General features: G+C 49.4%; 1 protein-coding gene across 1 annotated transcript in view; it reads right to left on the reverse strand.

The window, feature by feature from the left end:
• Positions 1-1,206: 1,206 nt before the first annotated feature.
• Positions 1,207-18,115, reverse strand: part of atp13a1 (ATPase 13A1) — a 74,329-nt gene continuing 57,420 nt past the window's right edge. The window contains exons 20-26 of the mRNA XM_072491231.1: positions 16,819-16,997; positions 15,356-15,470; positions 9,338-9,534; positions 5,735-5,877; positions 3,696-3,807; positions 2,695-2,838; positions 1,207-1,581 (exon numbers count right to left, since the gene is read on the reverse strand). Coding sequence (XP_072347332.1) covers positions 1,471-1,581; positions 2,695-2,838; positions 3,696-3,807; positions 5,735-5,877; positions 9,338-9,534; positions 15,356-15,470; positions 16,819-16,997 — 1,001 coding nt within the window. The 3' untranslated portion in view covers positions 1,207-1,470. The remainder of the gene's footprint in view (positions 1,582-2,694; positions 2,839-3,695; positions 3,808-5,734; positions 5,878-9,337; positions 9,535-15,355; positions 15,471-16,818; positions 16,998-18,115) is intronic.

The following is an 18,115-nucleotide window of genomic DNA, read 5'->3' on the forward strand; positions in this document are numbered from 1 at the left end:
TATTTATATAGCACCTTTCAAGAGGGAATTGTTACTCATCCAGAACTGAATAATCTGGCTGGGGAGTCAAGGGAAGTTGATGGTGAGGGTGTGTTGGATGTTGGCAGCATACATGTGGAACCTGACACCATATCTTTCGATGCGAAGGAGCAGCAGGCAGAGGAGGATACGGGTACCCGATTCTCTGGTTACCGTCAAATAGACAAGAGCGGAAGCAGGTGAGGGCGCTCCCATCCAGTTGGGCAACAGAGCAGAGATATTCGGGGCGGAAGATGACCTGATTAACTATTGTCAAAAGGTTGCAGTAATGTGGAGAAGGACAAAGGATATGATTTGAGACTTTGATTAGAGACATTTAAGTGCAGGAGTCGTAAATGAAACTTGATTTGCAAGATTCCCTTAACCAACATCCAGTAAAACGGGTCAAGTAGCACATTGCAGTCTGTAGGATCTTGCCATGTGTAATTTGGCAGTCCTGTTTCCTGTATTACATCAGGATGGTTCTGAAGTGGTGCAAAGAAACTATGGAAATGGTTCAGCAAAAGTAAATAAGACACAATTTCACTGAGTCCAGATGTGTGTGTTTGGGGGGGGGGGGGGGGCGCGGAACTGATCTTTTCAGTCCAGCTGATTTTGAAGAATCTCACTCACAGCTGGTGGATATACATCAGCAGTTGTAGCCCTCCAAGTTGAGGAGTGACGTCGCTCCACCGTGAAAGGATTTGGTTCATTGCGCTCACTGGTCCGTGTTACAGGAGCAACGGCAGAGGGCCAGTGAGGGGGATAATCGGGAGTGCAAGAGAACGAGGATGTGCCAGGGTCGAACGGACATCACAACATTGTTGATGCAAGGGGCAAGTTTTCAGGAGTGCAAGTGAGGAGAGAATTCCACAGCTGAAGGCGGGGGGGGGGGGGGGGGGGGGGAATGCCCAAATGGCCAGAGTTGGAGAAACACAGCTAACTGCAGGTAACAAGAATTCGCCCACCCCACCTGCTGCAGAGCAGAGACTGGCCAACAGATGAAGTACATGAGGAAAACCTTCACCTCTGAGGTAATTAAATCAATTGCAGACACAAGTCTTGATGGTATGTTTACAAAACTAAATCAGCCGGCGGTGATGAAGATTTCATATTCCATAATAAGCAAAGAGACAGGGGGTGGGGGGGGGGGGGGGGGGGGCGAGTGGCTGAATTCACAAACACTCAAACTGTACATGGATTTATTTCATTTTTTCCTCATCCAGAATTCTTTTTTTTTGGGGGGGTACGAAAATACCAGTTGATTTTGTTTTTATATCAAAAACCATCTACGAAAACGGTTGGCGAGTTAAAAGTCCATCGGTGCTGGGGTGGAGGGGGGAGTGGTTTGGCACTGAGCCCCCCCACCCTGAAATCTCTCACTGGGGCAATGAGCCAGCTGTGGGCTAGCGCGGTGCGGAGAAAGGACTGGTCAGCCTGCCAGCTCCGCCATCAGGAAGGCACGTGAAGTCTGCTGCTCCCCAGCAACGCCTGAAGCATTCGGTCCAGCCCAAGTGCTACCAGGAAGTCGGCCGCGAGCACCTCGCCAATCACCACTTTCAGCTGCAGCAGAGAAAGAAGAATTAATCTTGGCTCTTTGCGTCCAATCTGTTTCCCAACAGCTCTGGCTTAAAGGTTATACGTCTCTCCTTGTGCTGATCGCCCTTCTAGTCCATCCCAGTGGGTACTTTCACAGAATACAGTCAGCCACAGCAAGGTGCCTGCAGGTATTCGACTACAGTGTGCACCACAATCAACTTCGATTGGCAACTTTCCAACAGGGACCCACCGCTTGATGTTCATGCTGGCTGATTTACACCCCTCACCCACTGCAGTGTGCCACAACCGAGGACTGCTGGGTCGCAGACAACACGGGGTCAAATGCAATGTTGACCACTCTGCTGTCCCTGGTGCCGTTTGCCTGAACGCAATGTGTTTGACAACTGCTGTAAGGTTTTCAAGCACAAAGCATGTCTGAAGGGAGCTGCTGCAGATCCCAGGCAGGGCTAGAGAGAAAACGTGGAAGTTGGACGACTGAGCTAAAGGCAGAGAGGGCTGGAAACACACAGCAGGTTAGAAACCCAGGAAACTGCAGCACGGGGGGGGGGGGGTTACACAGACCACCTCGCTGTGCTGCCGCTAAACTGCTGCTGAGCCCAGCTTCCGTGACACTATATTTCCCTTTCAAATATTGACCCAATTCGCTTTTAAATGATGCTGCAGACTAATTCTTCCTTGTGGGAAAACATTCTCTGTTCCTTCTGGGAAAAACAATCCCGTTTATTTCTCAACTCACAATGAGCCCCTGTTCTCGTTACTCAATAACACCATTTGCAGATTGCTCAAAATCTCCGAAAATCCCTTCCCTCCCTCGATGTCCACTTTAGTTCACACTACCTCTTCTCACAGTCAGAATTAATCCTCTTGGTTCCAGCATCGCTGCCCCAGTCAAAACCAGCCCCTCTTCACCCATTTTTTATCACAATTCCATCCTCAGAATCAGCGGGGGGGGGGGGGGGGGGGGGGGGAAATCAGCTTTCCTGCCCAGCGCCCCCCTCCCCGCGTTCAAGGTCAAACAGTGCTGCCTCCCCGGCCACTGATACCATTCCCGAATCAGAGAGATTCGGAGTCAGCTCGAGGGAGGGCTCAGGGGTGTGACTGCCTTCCGGTCCGTACCTCTGTTGGGATTTCCACCAGCCCAAACTGTTCGTTGAACTCTGCGGATGAGCCAGTCAGCAATCCCAAAATAGCGAGTCCTGAAATCACAATACTCCACAGCAGGGGCTTGTTCTCCCGCAGGCTCTCCATAAACGGATGACCCTGAAAACATAACACAAGGCCCAGCTTAGAAACCAGGGGGTGTTTCAAAACAGCATTTCATACCCTCCAAACCGTCTGCATAGGGTGAAAAGATTAAAGTGGCAATTAAACTGTCTCACGATCCAACATGAATCTAGAATTGAATCTGCGTCAGTAACTCAAAGGCCTTTACTGGCACCACAGCTAGGAGGCAGTGTAGTGACCAGCACAGCAATCACTGATTAAAGGCTAGTGATGATGCCACCCGGCTCATACATACAAATACTTTTTAATAGAGTACCCAATTCATTTTTTTAGGGACAATTTAGCGTGGCCAATCCACCTACCCTACACATCTTTGGGTTGTGGGGGCGAAACCCACGCAAACACGGGGAGAATGTGAAAACTCCACACGGACAGTGACCCAGAGCCGGGATCGAACCTGGGACCTCGGCGCCGTGAGGCAGCAGTGCTAACCACAGCGCTGCCCTATACATACAAATACAATCCCTCTGCAGTGCAGAAGGAGTCTGTACCCACCCTCCTGAAAGAGCACTATGCCAAGCCCACTCCCCAGCGCATCCTTCTCTTACCCAGTAACCTAACCCATACATCCCTGGACACTAAGAGGCAATTTATCATGGCCAATCCATCTAACCTGCACATCTTTGGACTGTGGGAGGAAACTGGAGCACCCGGAGAAAACCCACGCAGACAGGGGAGAACGTGCGAACTTCACACAGACGGTCACCCAAGGCAGGAATTGGCCCCAGGTAACCTGGCGCTGCAAGGCAGCAGTGCTAACCACTGTGCCGCCCATAATCAAAGCTGATCGGTCGATCAGCTCCCAGCTGCTGTACACTAATCGTTCCTCTCACCTTGTAATTAATGGCGAAAGTGGCCATCTGCATTGACATGGACATGATGTACACAGTGCTGTTCACCAGGTTGGGCTCAAACTCTTTGTACAAATCCACAAACTCCTCTGTGCTGGAAAAGGAAACAAGGCGGGCGGTAAAATCAAAACACGGTTACCAGGGGAGCCGTAATATCCCAATATCACATTCCAGAACCGCCTGTGCCTCAGCAGCTCACAGGTAACTTACTGGCTGCAACCTGTGTTGGTTCTGTAAGTACATACCCAGTGTAACTGAATAGTGAGCCATTTACTCAGCAACGTCAAAACGTTACACCTTCCTCTCCGGATGCTGCAAACCCTCATCGGGAGAACGTGCAAACTCCACACAGACGGTCACCCAAGGTGGTGGACGCCCTCCTGTCAGGGGAGCGGAATATTGTTTAAATGGAGAAAGACTGCAGAAAGTCTCAGCTCGGAGGGATTTGGGGGTTCCTCTTGCATCAATCACAAGCTAGCGTGCAAGTTCAGAAGGTCATTGGGAAGGCAAATGGAATGTTGGCCTTTATTTCAAAGGGAATGGAGTCTAAAAATAGGGAAATCCTGCTAAAACAATACAAGGCCACACCTGGAATATTGTGAACAGTTTTCCTTATCCAAGGAAAGATATGCTAGCGTTGAAGGCAGTCCAGAGAAGGTTGACCAGGTCGATCCCGGTCTGGAGGGATTTTCTTATGAGGAGAGGTTGAGTCTGCACTGGTTGGAGTTTAGAAGAATGAGAGGCGACCTGATTGAGACATATCGGATTCTCAGGGGGTTTGACAGGGTCGATGCTGAGAGGTTGTTTCCCCTTGTGGGAGAGTCTGGGACCAGAGGGTGTGATCCCAGTGAGGGGTCGCCCATTTCAGACAGAGATGAGGAGGAATTTCTTCTCTCAGAGGGGAGTGAATCTGTGGAAGTCTTTACCGCAGAGAGCTGTAGAGGCTGGGCCATTAAGCATGTTCAAGGCTGAGAGAGGCAGATTAATAAGGCAATCGAGGGTTATGGGGATGGGGGGGGGGGGGGGAAAAGAGGAGAAGTGGGGTTGAGGATTATCAGATCAGTCATGATCTCATTGAATGACGGAGCAGAATGGGCCGAATGGCCGACTTCTGCTCCAATGTTTTATGGAGTGTTGTTGAGCAAGTTGACAATGGAAGGCATCACAACTGACCCCGATCCCAGTATCCACCTGGACAAATGTTAAAGAGGAAAGACTGAATTGGAGCCCCAACAACCCTTTCCTCTGTGGCCCAGGGGTTGTAAATGCCCACAACCTTCCCTGACCGCCCCCCCCCCCCACCTCTACAAGTCCAGCCCAGCGAGTTTGTGCTAGTCGACATGAGGATATGAATACAAGAACCTAAGGAGGAGGCATAAACCACACAGCCCATTGAGCCTGCTCCGCCAATCGATACAAATGGCTGATTTGGGTTTCAACTCCATTTCCCCACCCTCTCCCCACATCCCCGAGTTCCCCAAGAGACCAACAATCTGTCTATCCCAGTTTTAAATATATTCAACGATGGAGCATTCACAACCCCTGGGGTGGAGAATTCCAAAGATTCACAATCTTTTCAGTGAAGTAATTTCTCCTCATCTCAATCATAATCTCATTAAATGACGGAGCAGACATGCGCCTTGGCCCCAGCGGTATCACAGTTACTGGGTGATTACAAGGACAGAACACGCCAAATCAATTAGATTATGCTGCTTATCGAGAACTGGGTGCTGAGAAAGGTTAGAGTTTTTCCACAAGCCTGGGACAGCCTCAACCCAGATCTGTACATTACAGGGAACTACACTCCATAACGGCGGTCGTGGAAGGCACTACACAAATGCAGGCCTTTTCTTTAATCAACACTGAAATGGGATGACTAAATTGTTGTGGCGTCCAACACGGGAAATGTGTCCCACTTTTACAGACACAAGGGGGAACGATAGAAGTACATTTGTGCGAGGGCTCTGCACCGTTCCCCGGGTAGAACCAGGAGACGAGAAGAAACACAATGAGGATCTCACCTGGAAGAGGAATATTCCTGTGCCGCCCTGTACAGGTAAACTAAGCTGACGAAATGGACAGCAAACTGAAGCAGCACGGTGAGAATCGTGTACAGGTTGAATATGTTTGGCAGTGGGCGCACCTTCGACAGGGTCTTCAGTGGCTGGAGGAAAGTCAAGAGAACGAGGAGATTGGGTTATCAAAAGACCAAGACCAGATGTCATACTGCCCCATTCCTCCCTCAATGGGTTTGGATCCGCGGCATCCAGATACCCTCGGTTCACTCACCCAAACGGCCGCTCACCCTATCTGAACTGGGCCGGAGAGTGGGAAACTGCCGGGTCCAACACTACATCCGCTGGGCAAACACATCAAAGTCTTTTGATTAGAGTTGATAATGGTTAGGAGGCAGGAACGTGGGAGCAATACATCCCTACCACAGCAACACCCCCTCCAACCAAAACCAATGGACACCAAGGCCATGGATTAAAGCCAGGACTTTCCTGATCAACATAACACCATTTGCTTGGCCATGACAGCCATTGCAGATCGTACACTACTGCTGCACAGATTCTCATTTATTTATGGGTCACGGACTAGATTGTCACTTGATAAACTTGCAGCGGTCGTTGCTAACCCATCAGGTCTGACGTGGTGATGGCACATACAGGGAGTGTGTTGCCCATGGTCGTCTGTGTTGTGTGGGGACAGTGGCTCAGCTTTGACACCTTTTGGGGCGACAATCTTTCTTTTTATTCATTGATGGGATGTCGCTGGCTGGGCCGGCATGTGTTGCCCATTCCCTAATGGCCCGAGAGGGTGGTGGCGAGCTGCCTTTTTCAACTGCTGCAGTCCATGTGGTGTAGATACACCCAGTGTAGATAGGAAGGAGCATTTCCCCTTTGTCGAGGGGTCAATGACCAGGGAGCATAGATTTAAGGTGAGGGCAGGAGATTTGAGGATAGAATTTTCACCCGGAGTGTGGTGGAATCTGGAACTCGCTGCCTGAGAGAGTGGTAGAGGCGGGAACCCTCACAACATTTAAATATTTAGATGAGCACTTGAAACGCCAAAGCAGACAAGGCCACAGACCAAGGGCTGGAAGATAAGATTAGAATGGACAGAAGCTCGGTGGCCGGAGTGCAGGCGCAATGGGCCGAAGGGCCTCTGTGCTGTGAAACCATGATTATATATGCCATTAAGGACAGAGTTCCAGGAGTTTGAGCCAGCGACAGTGAAGGAACGACTATTTTTTAAAAATTGCTGTCATGGGATGTGGCCCTCATTTGTTGCCATCCCTTGAACTGAGTGACTTGTTAGGACATTTCTGAGCGGAAGTTAAGAGTCAACCACATTGTCCAATTCCGCTAGCTGCCGTGGTGGGATTTGAAGCCCAGAGCCTGGGCCTCTGGATTACTAATCCGCTGACATCACCTCTACGCCACTGTTTCCCTCCAATAAAGTAAGAAAATATATAAAAGATATAGGGCCCAATTCTCCCAGATTTCCTGGTGGTCGCCGGTGGGAAACGAGGTGCGACTTCTGCCGAGTGGTGTGATGTGATCGAGATCACAATCCACCCACGCTCGACAGTTGGGGTGATCTGCTCTGTTAATGAGGTGCGCGGGATCTGAAGACGCCAGACAGTCGAGCTCCTCAGCAATCCGGGCGCCGTGATCTCAGTGGGCTGACAGACGTGTGTGCCCTCGGTGTGTGGCACCCCACAATGGGGTCGCCAAATGCTTTTACCCCTTTCAGGCCCCTGCCATCCAGGCTCTGCCAAGGCACTGGGAGGCTCCCAGTGCGATCATCGCGCGATTCTCGGGTGGGAGAATTGCAGGAGCCGGGAAAATCCGGCATAAAAACCGATCCTGCATATTTAACCGAGGATTTAGATATGCTAATCTGGTGCACGGCCAGCGAGGGTGTGAACCGGAGCAGGCCGGGAGCAAACTGCTGGCACTCGGCACAAATCCCGGTTCAGGCCTCTTCCAGAATTCTCCCGACATAGCGGGATTTGCCCTGGGCACAACACGACCGTAGAATCGCTCCTATAGTTCTGAGTCAGGCTGGTGTGCGGCTGAGGGGAGAATTGCACGAGGTGGCACTCTTAATACATTTGCTGTCCTAGTCCTCAGTGGTAGAGATTGCGAGTTTGGAAGATGCTGTGGAAGGGCTGCAGTGCATCTTGTAGATGGCACTGTGCATCGGTGGTGGAGGAAATGAAATTGGAAGGTGCTGGATGGGGCGCTGAGCAAGTTGGCTGCTTTGTCCTGGATGGCGTTGAGCGTCTCGAGTGATGTCGGAGCTGCTCCCGTCCAGGCAAGTGGGGAGAGCCGCATCTGTGGGTTCACTGCCTTTACTCACCAAGGCAGCCTGACCAAGCCAAGGCCTGAGCTCCCCGACCAGCAATACAGAGCAGAGGAAGAGACTGTTGCAAAAACAAAAAGGCGAACATTTCCACTACCATCTTACAGAGAGAGCCTGAGTGAGGAGAAAGCAAGAGAGGGGTGAAATTAGAGAGGGGATGCTGGGTGGCGGAATGGGTAGAGAAGAGAGCCATGTAGGAGAGAGAAACAGATAGGCTGACAAAGAGGCAGAGGCACAAATCACCCAAGGAGATAGAGACACATTGAATGACAATGTGACTGGGGCCAGTGAGGAAACCACAGACCATTTCTTTGACATGCCCACAAACCATCGATGAGTTACAAGTGGTAAACACTTCCTGACCATTCCGGAAGCACAGAGTTTGACAAGCATCTTCAGTCTGACCTCAAGCTTCGCGGGCCCCAAACCTCTTTGGCCAATTGCCAGTCTCCTTTTATAAAGTGCTTCCAGTGCCCACACCAAGCCCAACAGGTCAGGGAAGCCCTCTGACTGTACACACACATGTTGCTGAGGAACGTGGATCTACTGGTCTGATATAAAACTCTGTTGAGCGGTTGATTCGATCACTGCCTCTTAATCTCTCCTGGGTTACTCGGCTGTTGCAGATTAGCCCATGGTGAGTCTCGGGCACTGCTGCCATCAGGTTATTCGGAGGCAAACTTCCCTCCATTTGATTAGTTGAATAGAAATGATTCATATTCCCTCTTGCCCCTCTGTCAAACCAGAAAAGGCGAGGTACTGTGTTTAGATTATACAGCGTAACGGTGGCTGCTATGTGGCCACCACAACTGGTCACATTTAAGTTATCATTGAAATAAATCATAGAATTTAAAGTGCCATTCGGCCCATCGAGTCTGCACCGGCCCTTGGAAAGTGCACCCTACCCAAGCCCATACCTCTACCCTATCCCCGTAACCCAGTAACCCCACCTAACCTTTTTGGACACCAAGGAAAGTTAAGCCTGGCCAATCCACCTAACCTGCACATCTTTGGACTGTGGGAGGAAGCCGGAGCACCCGGAGGAAACCCTCGCAGACACGGGGAGAACGTGCAGACTCCGCACAGACAGTGACCCAAGCCGGGAATCGAACCCAGGACCCTGGAGCTGTGAAGCAACTGTGCTAACCACTGTGCTACCGTGCTGCCCAGATCCTGAGTCTACAAGAGATAGCCCATGCAGAAGGCAATGGCTGAAGCACACATTCATGAATGTTAAATACACATTATTTTACCTTGGATCTAGAGATGAAGAGGAAGCAGCCAGCGAGAAGTAACCCCTGCAACGTGGCCTGGAAGTCGCTGAACTTAACTCCCTCCAGGTACAACACGCTCTGGCTGTAAGCAAGGATCAGCGCATTCAGGGCCAGGATCTTAAACATCTGCAGCGTGGTTACCAATGTGCAACGGCCTTGTTTGATCACGTAACATACTGTGGAGAGAGAGGGGGAGGAGGGAGAGAGAGGAAAGAATCTTCATAAGTCTGAAATATATAGATGCTTGGCAGTTCAGAATTGAGTATTCCTGAAAAAAGAGACACACTATCAAAGCTTTGCATCTTGCACTCATCAGGTCAGGTGCAAAAATACCAAATTTCAAAGAGAGCAGCAATCTATACTGCATGAGGTAAGGGTACTGATTGGTTGTCGAGTTGATTGGTTGAGGGGTTGCCATGCCAGTCCTGCTGAGCTTTTCCAGCACTTTTTGTATCCCTGATATTGTTCTGAACAATCTCCTCCCTCCTAAAGTGTAGTGCCCAGAGTTGGACACAATGCCACAGGCTCAGGCCAGGCAGTGATTTATAAAGGTTTGACACAGCTTCCTTCTTTTTGTACTCTGCGACTACTTCCTAGCCCGGGATTCCAATGCAATTTTAAATGGCACTCCCAACCTTTCCTTCCGAGGGGTTGTGTACCTAAACCATCGGGTCTTTCTTTTCACGCACTGCATCATTACAATTGGACCATTTAGTTCATGTTTGCGTTTGATAAAGTTTCCCATGGCAGGTTGATGGAAAAAGTGAAGTCGTATGGGGTTCAGGGTGTACTAGCTAGATGGATAAAGAACTGGCTGGGCAACAGGAGACAGAGTAGTGGTGGAAGGGAGTGTCTCAAAATGGAGAAAGGTGACTAGTGGTGTTCCACAGGAATCCGTGCTCGGACCACTGTTGTTTGTCATATACATAAATGATCTGGACGAAGGTATAGGTCGTCTGATTAGCAACTTTATTGGTGGTCTGATTAGCAACTTTGCAGATGATACCAAGATTGGTGGAGTTGCAGATAGTGAGGAGGACTGTCAGAGAATACAGCAAAATATAGATAGATTGGAGAGTTGGGCAGAGAAATGGCAGATGGAGTTCAATCCAGGCAAATGCGAGGTGATGCATTTTGGAAGATCTAATTCAAGAGCGGACTATACGGTAAATGGAAGAGTCCTGGGGAAAATTGATGCATAGAGAGATCTGGAGTTCAGATCCACTGTACCCTGAAGGTGGCAATGCAGGTCAATAGAGTGGTCAAGAAGGCATACAGCATGCTTGCCTTCATCGGATGGGGTATTGAGTACAAGAGTCGGCAGGACTTTGGTTAGGCCACATTTGGAATACTGCGTGCAGTTCTGGTCGCCACATTACCAGAAGGATGTGGATGCTTTAGAGAGGGTGCAGAGGAGGTTCACCAGGATGTTGCCTGGCATGGAGGGTGCTAGCTATTAAGAAAGGTTGAGTAGATTAGGATTGTTTTCGTTGGAAAGACGGAGGTTGAGGGGGGACCTGATTGCGGTCTACAAAATTATGAGAGGTATGGACAGGGTGGATAGCAACAAGCTTTTTCCAAGAGTGGGGGTGTCAATTACAAGGGGTAACGATTTCAAGGTGAGAGGGGGAAAGTTTAAGGGAGATGTGCATGGAAAGTTGTTTTACGCAGAGGGTGATGGGTGCCTGGAATGCTTTGCCAGCGGAGGTGGTAGAGGCGGGCACGATAGCATCATTTAAGATGCATCTAGACAGATATATGAACAGGCGAGGAACAGAGGGAAGTAGATCCTTGGAAAATAGGTGAAAGGATTAGATAAAGGATCTGGATCGGCACAGGCTGGGAGGGCTGAAGGGCCTGTTCCTGTGCTGTAAGTTTCTTTGTTCTATGTCGCTTGTCCTCATTCTTCCAAACTGAAGCTAATTACAACAATATTAGGCGGGGACTGAAGAACCTAGATTGGAGGCGGATGTTTGAGGGTAAATCAACGTCTGACATGTGGGAGGCTTTCAAATTCAGGACCGGCATGTTCCTGTGCGGAAGGAGGATAAATATGGCAAATTTCAGGTACCTTGGATAACGAGAGATATTGTAGGCCTCATCAAAAAGGAAAAGGAGGCATTTGTCAGGGCTAGGAGGCTGGGAACAGACGAAGCCTGTGTGGAATATAAGGAAAGTAGCAAGGAACTTAAGCAAGGAGTCAGGAGGGCTAGAAGGGGTCACGAAAAGCCATTGGCAAATAGGGTTCAGGAAATCCCAAGGCTTTTTACACGTACATAAAAAGCAAGCGGGTAGCCAGGGAAAGGGTTGGCCCACTGAAGGATAGGCAAGGGAATCTATGTGTGGAGCCAGAGGAAATGGGCGAGGTACTAAATGAATACTTTGCATCAGTATTCACCAAAGAGAAGGAATTGGTGGATGTTGAGTCTGGAGAAGGGTGTGTAGATAGCCTGGGTCACATTGAGATCCAAAAAGACGAGGTGTTGGGCGTCTTGAAAAATATTAAGGTAGATAAGTCCCCAGGGCCTAATGAGATCTACCCCAGAATACTGAAGGAGGCTGGAGAGGAAATTGCTGAGGCCTTGACAGAAATCTTTGGATCCTCACTGTCTTCAGGTGATGTCCCGGTGGACTGGAGAATAGCCAGTTCCTTTGTTTAAGAAGGGTAGCAAGGATAATCCAGGGAACTACAGGCCGGTGAGCCATACGTCAGTGGTAGAGAAATTACTGGAGAGAATTCTTCGAGACAGGATCTAATCCCATTTGGAAGCTAATGGACGGATTAGCGAGAGGCAGCACGGTTTTGCGAAGGGAAGGTCGTGTCTCACGAACTTGATACGTGTTTTTCGAAGAGGTCACAAAGATGATTGATGCAGGTAGGGCAGTGGCTGTTGTCTATATGGACTTCAGTAAGGCCTTTGACAAGGTCCCTTACGGCAGACTGGTACAAAAGGTGAAGTCACACGGGATCAGGGGTGAGCTGGAAAGATGGATACAGAACTGGCTAGGTCATAGAAGGCAGAGAGTAGCAATGGAAGAGTGCTTTTCTGATTGGAGGGCTGTGACTAGTGGTGTTCCGCAGGGATCATTGCTGGGACCTTTGCTGTTCGTAGTATATATATATATATATATATATATATATATATATATATATATAAAATATATATATATATATATATATATATATATAAATGATTGAGGAAAATGTAACTGGCCTGATTAGTAAGTTTGCAGACGACACAAAGGTTGGTGGAATTGCAAATAGCGATGAGGACTGTCAGAGGATACAGCAGGATTTAGATTGTTTGGAGACTTGGGCGGAGAGATGGCAGATGGGAGTTTAATCCGGACAAATGTGAGGTAATGCATTTTGGAAGGTCTAATGCAGGTAGGGAATATACAGTGAATAGTAGAACCCTCAAGGGTATTGACAGTCAGAGAGATCTAGGTGTACAGGTCCACAGGTCACTGAAAGTGGCAACACAGGTTGGAGAAGGTAGTCAAGAAGGCATACGGCATGCTTGCCTTCATTGGCCGGGGCATTGAGTATAAAAATTGGCAAGTCATGTTGCGGCTGTATGGAACCTTAGTTAGGCCACACTTGGGAGTATAATGTTCAATGCTGGTCGCCACACTACGAGAAGGATGTGGAGGCTTTAGAGAGGGTGCAGAAGAGATTTACCAGGATGTTGCGTGGTATGGAGGGCATTAGCTATGAGGAGCGGTTGAATAAACTCGGTTTGTTCTCACTGGAATGACGGAGGTTGAGAGGCGACCTGATAAGAGATATACAAAATTATGAGGGGCATAGACAGAATGGATAGTCAGAGGCTTTTTCCCAGGGTAGAGGGGTCAATTACTAGGGGGCATAGGTGTAAGGTGTGGGGGCAAGGTTTAGAGGAGATGTAGGAGATGTACGAGGCAAGTTTTTTTTTTTTTTATTATACACAGAGGGTAGTGGGTGCCTGGAACTCGCTGCCGGAGGAGGTGGTGGAAGCAGGGACGATAGTGACATTTAAGGGGCATCTTGACAAATATAGGAATAGGATGGGAATAGAGGGACACGGACCCAGGAAGTGTAGAAGATTTTAGTTTAGATGGGCAGCATGGTCGGCACGGGCTTGGAGGGCCGAAGGGCCTGTTCCTGTGCTGTACTTTTCTTTGTTCTTTGTGTCACTTCACATTTCTGTACATCGAACTGTATCTGCCTTGGGCCTGCCCACTTGGCCAGCCTGGCTGATTAACGGAAAACGGTCCTACCCAACTTGGCATTTTATTTGATCGCCTGCTGCTCGGAATCATGCATTGCTTGCAATCTTTGGGAAGGATGTGACGGCCTTGGCAGAGGAGATTTACTGGAATGGTTCCGGGATGAAGGAATTCCACCACAAGTTTAGGTTGGAGAAGCTGCGGTTGATCTCGCTGGATCGAGGAGAGTGGAGGGGAAATCTGATAGAGCTGGACAAGATTAAGACAGGTTAAGATAAGGTGGCAGAGAAAATCTGCTGATGGTACAAGAGCGAGGGGTGGGGTGGGGGGGGGTGGAAGGTGGGCAGATTAAAGGTCTTGGGTAAAAGATGCAGGAGGAGGTAAACCTTTCTTTTAAACCCAATAAGTGGTAACGATCTGGAACTTGCTGCCTCCGAGTGCAGTGGAAGGTAAGATGGATCAATGATTTCAAAGGGAAATTGGAGGCACACAATGGGAATAAACATGCAGGTTTACGGGAATAGAGTGTGGGAGTGGGACTGATTGGACTGCTCCAAAGAGCCAGTATGGATTTGATGGGCTGAAAGGTCTCCTTCAGTGCCATAATGACTTGTGTATCAAATGCCCTTGCTCCAAATCCTTCATTAACACCACACTGAGTCAGCTTCTTAGGTCTGGCAGTATCCACTCGCCAGCCTTTTCTGTTCCGAGCTGTAACGTCAGAATCCAACCCCACCATCATTCTCAATGCCTCCAACACCCTACCCCACCTTACAGGGATGAGAGGAAAATCTGACCAGGAGGAGAGGGGGGAGAAGAGAGAGAGAGAGAGAGAGAGAGAGAGGAGAGAAAAGAGCCCCTTAACCACCACCCACCCCGATGGGCAATGGAGGTCCTACAGCTAGCATGCGGCTTAACTTGAGATCGATTGAATATCGCACAAAAAACTGCTAAGCAAGGCAGTGTGTCTTGTTGGATTGGATTTGTTTATTGTCACGTGTACCGAGGTACAGTGAAAAGTATTTTTCTGCGAGCAGCTCAACAGGTTAAGTACATGAGAAGAAAAGGGAATAAAAGAAAATACATAATAGGAGAACGAGTATAGGTTAAGTAAAAAGTGGATCTGTTTGGGAGAGCTCGCAGAGAGTCGCCTCGCTCCGGCGCCATCTTGGAACAATTGTGGGACGAGTAGGGAGATTTCAGCTTGGACTGAATATTGTATTCACACCAGCAGAAAGCCGAGTGGATACCATCGGTGGGGCCCAAACACTAGTGGAGTTCCACAGCAATCGGTGTTAGAGCCATTACAACTCATCAGCATTATACACAGGAATTAAATGAAACTAACAATCCGTAAGTGGGTCTAGAAGTTTTTGGAGAATGGTCGGTGTGTCTCAAAGTTGACCAGTGCAGCGGGTGGGTTTGGAGCTGGGAGAATCCACTCCTACTCACAGGTCATTGCCACTCAACGCCCCCGAGGTGGAGAAGGTCCTGGGGGTCGTATTGATGAAGCAATCAAATTTTCGGCACGTGTGTCGTGAGGGCTGCGGGGAAAGCGAAAAGTGACGATGCAACCAGAAAGCAGTCTATTGAGGCTGGCTGCATCTAGAACGCGGGTCCCAGGTCTTGGGCTCCCAGTATTGAAACCTGCTTTGTATAATACTGGGAGACTGAGCAAGAAAGGGGTAGCATTTAATTGAGGCAAGGATAATTTGTGGAAGAATGACAATATACAGTATGTAGGTTAAGGAACACCAGAGAGGAGGCGGGTTATGTACAGATACTCACTGCACATGATGGATGATAGTTTGGAAGTAAATGGAGCTGCAATGCTGGCATCTCCCAGTTTTATTACAGGCATCTGATCCTCCTCAAGGTCCTTCAGCACCTGGTTAAGACGCTCCTGTAGGGAGAGAACACATGGTGGGCGGAGAAATGAATCGGAGCAAACACAGGCTGCTGATATCACTGGGCCTTAGAATAATGTAAGTGGGTTAACCCCAGGAACCGCAGCCAACTGCAGGCAGCCTGTGAAAGGCACGGCCCGTGAATCATTCCAATCACTGCAACGTGGCTTCGACTACCCAGAGGTGGTGGGACAGGTTTATCTGAAAATTGGTCAGGGTGCGGAATTACTTACCACATAGGTCGAGCTTGGAATGCCACTTGTATCGCGTTACCGAGGTCACTCCATCCCACCCGGCAGCAGCTTCAGCACCCTCAGGCTACCCATCTTTTGCCAAACTCCAGCTCTGCTCCTTCCTCCCATCTCATATTAATCACTTGCCCATTTGTCGGCTGGTCATTGCCGAGTCCGCAGCCTTGCTCCACCCTCCACCTGCAGCCTCCTTTATCCCGAGGCCTCTTCACTCTGATCTGTACACCTCTTTATTCTACTCTTGCTGCCGCAGCCGCCAGCCCTCGCTCCCAACGATCGCCGATGTTGCATCAATTATTCGGAAATCCCAACTGCTGACTGGCTATTTCTTCCGGGGAGATCCCAGGCAGCAAAGCTCTGGCTGAGATGCAATGAATAGTTGACGCTCTCAGGAGATTGAGCCGCACAATATTCCATATCATTCGTCACCGGCTGGAGTGGAAGTGGAATGCTTCAGCTTACAGCTGTGTGGCGCACGCGGTGATATTCGGGGCCCCGGGGGGGGGGGGGGGGGGGGGGGGGGGGCATTCCTCAGAGCTTCCACATTCCCAGCTCCTGCTCAGTCACCAAGCAGCAGCTGAGCCTGCCCAACAGGGAGGAAAACCCCCAGGGAGCTGCCACCTCAGGGCCACAACACCCAGTTTCTGGGCAGTATCAGCCTCACATGTGGTGGTACCCAGGTCTTAGCGTGTACTTTGACAGTGATGTACAATAGGGTATTCACCTGCGGAGACATCATCACCCCAACACCTTTTTTTTTTTTTTAAGGGTAGGGAGGGTGCACATCAAGAGAGAGATCAGGTATCGGGACCCTGGCTGATTTGTTTTCGCTCTCCCCTTGGTGATTAAGTTCTAGTCCAGTGAACCAGTTAACTTGAGCACAGATTGGGAACTGCGCCCGAGATCCTCCTGTGCTTCATTGCAACTCACTCCCCGTGCAACCACTGGGAGATCACAAACTTTAGATCACTATTTAACAGATGTGTTTCGCTTTAATTAAATTAGCTTTAAACACAATACATTTACATATCAAGAAGAGCGAGTCCAGGCTAACCAGTCGAGATGACCCAGTAAATGCCCGAGTGTTACCCACCCTTTGTACGGCCAGCTGCTCCTCCCGCTGTGACATTAACCGGTGCCTCGCTGCCCGAGAGGTTGGTTTCAGGTTGCTGCTGGAGTTGGAAGTGAAAGGTCTCCCGTCGGTTATCCCGTCCTTTGACTTCCTCTTCTTCTCCGGAATCCGTTCGGGAGCGTTGGCCAGCAAAGCCACTCCTGAAACAACAGGACACTCGCTGAAACGCTTGAACGGTGGGGAAGCACCGACGGTGCAGCCCAAGGTTGCTGAGGGCAGATGGGGAAATCTCCAAAAAGCAATGCCAGGGGCAGCAGTGAGCCGGAATAACCCTGGGGGCGGGGAGGGGGGTGCATCGCTGTGATAGCAAGTTCTATATTCCAGCCATTATTTGGGTAAAGTACCAGCTCCTAAACTCGTTGGATTTATTGGCCATTATAGTACATTTATGGCTCCAAGATTAGTGTCTTACAAAAATGGAACATCTTCTCTAGAACTAACCCTCTCAAACTTTTCCATTGTTTGAATGGCCTGTATGAGGTTATCCATCACCTCTTTCTTTTTAAGTGACAGCACTTCAACAACAAAAGGAAATCAAGCAGTGATCACAGGACAAGAGGCAGCTGATCCGCTGTACAGAGAACTCCAGTGGTCTGGAGCATGGACGACCTTGGGGCAGAGCAGAGCGAGCACAAACATCAGAGAGTGAAGTTAAAAAGAAATTTTAAAAAGTGAGGGAAGGTTACGATTGTTCAGGTTTTTTTTTGTTTAGCTAAATTTTTAATAAGCCTTTAGTTTATTTATATTAAGGTTAAGTTAGTCTAATAAATGGAACCACGACAGGGCACCCCAGTCACATAAAATACACATCAGTTCCACGTGGGAACTCTAGTGCACTGAACAGCCAAACGTGCAGGAAGCACGGTCAGCGGAAGCTCATCGAGACCTACAAGGGTAGCACATTTTCCTAGTCGCTAATTTATTCTTTCAATGGGCTGCGGGGATCGCTGGCTCGGCCAGTATTTATTATCCATTCCCAACTACCTTCGAGAAGGTGGTGGGCGAGCCGTTCCTGGATGTGGCCACCTCACAGGTGTGGAGGCAGAGGGGGAAATGGATGACTGGCAGGCAGTCGAGGAGGAGGAGGAAAAAAGCAGGTAGCCCAAGGGGCCCTAGCACATCGCGCTCCCTGATCAGAATTCAGTTCCGAATGCAGGCAAGTTTGATGGTCCCTCTTGGGGGCCAGAGTCAAGCCCACAGCACCACGTCTGGCTCAGCTGACAAGGAGGGGGGGGGGGGGGGGAAGGGGGGTGAAAGA

The sequence above is a fragment of the Scyliorhinus torazame genome, chromosome 27, assembly GCF_047496885.1.
Source record: "Scyliorhinus torazame isolate Kashiwa2021f chromosome 27, sScyTor2.1, whole genome shotgun sequence".
NCBI lineage: Eukaryota > Metazoa > Chordata > Chondrichthyes > Carcharhiniformes > Scyliorhinidae > Scyliorhinus > Scyliorhinus torazame.